General features: G+C 47.8%; 1 protein-coding gene across 3 annotated transcripts in view; it reads left to right on the plus strand.

Moving 5' to 3' along the window:
- Window positions 1–5601, plus strand: part of Dctd (dCMP deaminase) — a 28408-nt gene extending 22807 nt beyond the window's left edge. For 2 of the 3 annotated variants that reach the window (XM_060381760.1, XM_060381759.1), the window contains 3 exons: window positions 1420–1602; window positions 2857–2953; window positions 4323–5601. In XM_060381760.1, the coding sequence (XP_060237743.1) occupies window positions 1420–1602; window positions 2857–2953; window positions 4323–4401 (359 nt within the window). In that variant the 3' untranslated portion in view covers window positions 4402–5601. The remainder of the gene's footprint in view (window positions 1–1419; window positions 1603–2856; window positions 2954–4322) is intronic. The other variant, XM_021661212.2, reaches the window with a different exon arrangement.
- Window positions 5602–6000: the final 399 nt, after the last annotated feature.

Raw genomic sequence — 6000 nt, forward strand, 5'->3', positions numbered from 1 at the left:
GAGTTCGAGCTGTAGACCAGGCTGGTCTTGAACTCACATAGATCAACCTGTCCCTGCTTCCCAAGTGCTAGGATCAAAAGCATGTGCCACCACCACCCGGCTGGCTGAGAACTTTTAATTCGTGGACGTTACAAGTATGCACAAACATTTCCCGAGAGAGCTTAGCTTTCTGGTAAAACACTGTCCGGCACAGGTAGTACTATTCCATGCAAGACCGGGGTCCGGTTCGTCTTTCTAACCCTGAATAGATTCTTAATAGATGTACCTAACTGTGTGACCAAAGGGTTGGATGTGGAAAGCTGGTGGCTGGAGATAGCAGGAAGAGGAGATTCTTGAAGGGACCCTTATTTGTTTTCTGGGAGTTATATATGATTTGGGCCATGGTCAGCGATTCCGCTCACTCTACACTTGCTTGTGTTAACATTTGTGTGCGCAGTATATGTCGGAGATTTCAGGGAATTCCGTAAGGCAAGGCTTCCCGAATTTGTTTGCACGTTTTGAGTCATCTGGGAATTCTCTTAAAAGTCCGAAAGTGTAGACCATCAATCCCCAAGTAGGGAACAGAGGAAGCTCCTCTGGGGATAAAGGTTATAAGGAATTATCATAGGGAGTGTGCAAGATGGTTGTAGGTAACCCACCCAGAACTTTCAGTGATGGCCTTGTGGAAAGCCTTCAAGGCGGGCCCAGGGATTTAGAACTATTTGAGTGTGCGAGTTTTCTTTATTTCACCCCTATGGCCAGGGAGTAACAGCAGCTAGCTGAAGGGGCTAGGAACTGGGTCAACTCTGGTAGACGTGGGAGAGAAAGGAGGCCTGCCTGGGCCTCTGGAATCACTGGTGGGATGGCTCTGTGTGTGGAGAACTTAAGTGTTCCTTGCCCTCAAGTGGATGAGTATGTTTTTAAAATAGATAAATAGCTGCTACCCACTGGTTTTTTAAATTTTATTCTGTTTTCTTGTGGGCTGAGCATGACGAGGGGAAGCAGATCCCCCAGGATAGAAATTCTCGGCTTCACGTCTCATTCTTGTGTTCTTTTGCCCCCTGCCCTCTTTAACAGCTACGCTCAGTATCCCTGTGGGTGCAGATCAGCACACAAATGAGCCATTTTATGTGGGCAGCTCAGTACCCCAGGGCCTTGTGGAGCCATGAGGTATTGCTCCGCTCTGGTGGGTGAAGGTACTTGACCTCAGCCCTTCCTGGCTGCTCTAGGTGCTGAGAAACCAAGGCCAGCTGCTAGAGCAGCTTCCCTGCCCTGCTAGTTACCACCCAAACAGACCACGAGGCCATTATTTGGTCATCCTGGTGTTGCTGTTTCTAATCAATTTATTTTTATTAAGTCTGTTCCATGCTATTTCCAAGGTGGTGACAGAATTACTTAGTTACTCTTACTGCAGCCTCAGCCCTTCTCTCTCTCTCCCAGTGTGCCATGCGGAACTGAACGCCATCATGAACAAGAACTCGGCTGACGTGAAGGGCTGCAGTATGTACGTCGCCCTGTTCCCGTGTAATGAATGCGCTAAGCTCATCATCCAGGCAGGTAGGAACCAGGCCTTTCCACTTGTCACGTTTGCACTGGAGCCTGCTCATCAGCAGCTCCGCGCAGGTGTGTTTGATCTTATATTGTTATTGTTTAGATCTAAATTAATTGCACTATCAACTTTGCAAGCTATTTCCCGTGTTTTGTTTTTGAGCGGCGCCAGGTATTCTAAGACTAATTGCGTCCTCTGTGATTCTTAGCATGTTTTTAATTTAGTTTGCAAGTTCTGAAACTGCAAGCTGCCAAAAAAACAACACAGGCATTGCATATAATTACTGTCAATTTACCATTCTCCGACATATTGTGCATAGATTAGGGGGGAGGGAGGGAAATGAACTTCTGTCAGAAACAAGGTCAGCTGGGAGACTGTATATCAAATTTTAATTTGTATCTAATACATGGTAGATATTTGAGGATCTAAGCGTATCTTTGCATATAAATATCATGGGGCTGGAATGTTACTCTGAGCTTTCCTCCTGTTATGTCACATCTGCCATAACCGACAACGCTGTGCTCTGTATATGGCACCTGGTTTTGAACTGTCACATCTAAGAGTGAGCTGCGCTTTATCTCCAGAAAGCTCTCGGTTTGAGATTTAAAGACTTTTCGCGTTTCTAGCCAGATGTGTGGGTTAAAGGGACCGTTTCTCATGAGCGGCTGGCTGGCTGTCAGAGCGGAAGTCGGCTGATAACGGCCACCTTTAAAGGACAGTATGGGTGTCCGTGCAGCTGCTGCCGTTAACCTATACTTCTGGGGTGCTCCCTTGGCTGGGCGCAGGAGAAGAGGTTGGCTGCAGGCACATGCACAGAGCAGTGTGTGGGCTCTGGTCAGCTGGCTCATCCGTCCTGAGGTGGGTATGGAGCCGCCCTCAGGAGAAGGCCCTCGGGACGGCTGGCTCTCAGGGTGAAGGTGTGGCTCTCAGCTGCCCTCTACAGAGCCAGGTTAACATGATGGTAGCTCGAGGAGGTCCAGCCAGCACTCTCCTCCCCACATTACCCTCTTGAGTTGAGGAGTTGTTCTGTGGACAAAGAACACTTGCTTACCGGAAGTGAAGAAAATTTGTTAACTGGATCAAAGCTTGATACGTTTTCCCTTTGAATTTGTATATATATATATATATTAATGCATAAAAACTGGAGGGCAGATTCAATACAGGCCCCTCTGCTGTACTGGGAAACGGCAGATGAGTATTTTAGTAACTGGACATTGTCTGCAAGCCCACTCGATAAAAGGTAATTAATCATAGGCACGGAGCTCCGTCTCTCTGCCTGTCTTTTGCACTTTTCTGTCTCTGCTTATCTCTCACCGTTACCTCTGCAGGTATAAAAGAAGTCATTTTCATGTCGGATAAATACCACGACAGTGAAGAGACCACGGCCGCCAGGCTCATGTTTAAATTGGCTGGGGTTACATTCAGGTAGGTCGGGGGAGGGGGGGCTGGTGTGGAAATGTGAGTGGCCTAGCTTGAGGTCTAGTGTCTCCCTTGAGCTGTGCCTTTCCCAGGACACATGGCAGTGTCTTGGGAAGGGTGAAGGCACAAGGCTCTGAAGGTCACTATAGGCGTGGAGTACTGACAGAAGTGTCTGGAGACAGCTGGTTTAAAATCGTGTTTTAATATTGGTGACTTCCCAAGGCTTAGGCTAATCATGCAAGTAGCAAGAAATTTAAAAATTTACAACTTTTGGGCTGGTACTGCCGAGCCTTTCAATTTTGCATGTGTAAGGGCTCTGACAGGGATAGTTTAGGATGAAAGCAGGCCGCCCACCGGGGTGAGACACCAGGAATTCTTCTCCGAGCAACGTTTTGAATTAAGAGCAGAAGCCCCTCCGATTTCTATGATTGTCTTTGCAGAGTGAAGATTATGTTTTACTTGTAAGCTTTGCCACCTTTTATGAATGGCAGAAAATTGCTTTTAGAGTGGGAAGCTTTGCAAAGTGTTGCTGTGTTTTGGGCCAGCAGTGAGGAGACTTGTCCCATTCACTGGGCTCTCAGTGAGAGATGGGGCATATTGTGTTTGTTTCCCGAGACAGTCTCTGTATGAACAGGTTTCTCCTGAGCTTGCTGTGTAGCCCAGGTTGCCTCCTGCCTCATTCTCCCAAACAACAGCACCCACCGTGCTCAGTTAGAAACAAGATTTTTGCATGTGTGGAAGGTTAAGGTCAGGAAGTCAAGGCAAAACCTGGAGGCAGGAACTGAAGCAGAGACTACAGAGGAAGGGTGCTGACATGCTGTCTTACTGTTTTAAAAAGTCCCCAAGTACCTTCAATTATTACAGAAGTGTTGAATATAAAGATTTAGAGGCCTTATTTGCATAGGTAGAACTTTATTTAAAAAAAAAAAAAACAAACAAACAACTCACTGCATCGAGTTTTCTTTCCATGTGTCTGATGCAAAAGAAAATGTACTGCTTGCTTCAGAGCAACTCACGTTGGCTGCAGAAATTTCCTAGAAAATAAGATAAATATGACGGGGAAGCTGTAGCCGGATCTCACGTTGCGCGGCTAACTTGTTAGAAATCCTTTGACTCCCCGATAATTCATGAACTCGGGTAGTTGAAGAACACACAAGCCGAGCCCCCCGTGCGCCGCTCTTGTCTTAGTCTTTCCTGCTCTGTGTTCCTCCCAGTATGGGGCACTATAATTGGCTCCCGGAGAGAGAAAATATCAAGCAAATCCCAGAGCATTATTTTCCTTTCTGCACTGGAACTACAGTTTAAGCCGAAATAAACAAGTTGCTCTAACTACCCATCGGATAATTCTTCCACCTGTGTTGTTTTTCCTGTTTAGAAAATTCACACCGAAGTACAGCAAGATTGTCATCGACTTTGACTCCATCAACAACCAACCGAATCAGAAGCCCCAGTGAGGCCCAGCTTGTTAACTCCCCAGACAAGATCCCCACCCCCACCCCCAAGAAGCCGCTGGTACTTTTTGTCCTGAAGCCACTCGCAGCTGTTTAATAGCCAGCCTAGCACACGTCCCTAGCTAAGGTCTGTAAAACTCCGCACCGTCTCTGCCGTTCCTGCCACCTCATGATCTACATCGGTTTAAGCTGTTGATTTGGTTTGACTTGGAAACCGAGGGCCTGCCCGTGGGAGCTGGGGTGAAAGGTCTCTCCACCTTCCGCAGAGGTGGTGAGGAGAGCTCCACAGAAGAATGTCAGCCCTCTGTCGTCCACCGAATCCCCACAGCCGCTCCTCGCTGCTTCGTGGGCTGGAAGGACATACAAAAATTGCTTGAGTTTTTAGCAGTGAGCAGACACGCGGATGGGAACATCTGGCCCAAATGAAGCATACCCTCGGAAAAACAAATAGGACCAAAAGGATGGTGGTGCCGACAGATTGCCGCAGGCGACTTGTGGGGAGAAGGCTGAGGGTGCCACTTGTCCTGGCAGGAGGTCAGCACAGCGGAACCAGGGCCGTCCCCTCCGTCCCCACTCCGTTCCCGTGGAGGGAAGGGACCCCTGTGGTTCCAGTCTCTTATCCTCGGTTTGTTGGTCACACGGCTCCGTTACATTTACCCAAGTAATAAGTGGGTCCTAGAGGACGCGGCTCATCACTCCCCAGAGACCGCGCCCCGCATGGTGACAGCTGGGGCCGTACGCATGGGTGACGCGTGGCATCCCGGAACCCCGTTCCTCCTGCTGTGCGGAAACGTGCCGCCCCTGATCCACGTGCCAACACGGTTCATTTCCAGGGGCACCCGGCAACCAGAGAGTACATTCATTCCTGTCCTGTAAGAGATTCGTGGGAAATTCTGCCTACCTGGAGGCGGCAATTGCACCTCATTTGTGCCTTCATCTGCACAGGCAGCATCTTCTGATAGTGTAGTTGGGAAACACTTCTCTGTGTGCTCTGCTTTTAACTTCTATTAAACACATTCAGTGCCTTTGATAAAATGTTTTCTTTATCTCTGAGATTATTACCTTTTTTGGGGTGCTCTTTTTTCCTCATGGTTTTCTAGTTCATCCCTGAGATTTTTTTTTTTAACTCTATTCCTGAACATTTTTGTAATTTGGCTCTTTCCCAATATTATTAAAATTTTATTAAAATCTACTAGCACCAAACATGCTCACTGTTGTATTATTATGTATGCTCAGCTCTCTGCTCGTGTTGTTTCCGTGCTGTCTGCAAAGCGCGTTACATAGGTTTGTGCTTAGAGAATATAGGGAGTGTTAATGCCGTGTTCTTGGGATTTTTGCCCTCTAACACTGTAGTCTTTTAAAATTGGGGCGGGGTGAGGGGGAGGCACTGTGCAGCACACCACAGTGTGTAGAATCCAGAGAACAACGTTTTGGCCATCAGTTCTCTCTTCCTGCCTTGTTCCAAGGCAGGAGTTTCTCTTGTATTTGCCATTGCTCCGCAAAGCGGAGGAGCCTTGCGTGCATGCTCTCACTCCCAGCTTTTTGCGTGAGTTTGAGGGATTGAACTCAGGCTTGAGCAAGTATTTTTCACCCACTGAGCCA

Source organism: Meriones unguiculatus, chromosome 4, assembly GCF_030254825.1.
Source record: "Meriones unguiculatus strain TT.TT164.6M chromosome 4, Bangor_MerUng_6.1, whole genome shotgun sequence".
Lineage (NCBI taxonomy): Eukaryota > Metazoa > Chordata > Mammalia > Rodentia > Muridae > Meriones > Meriones unguiculatus.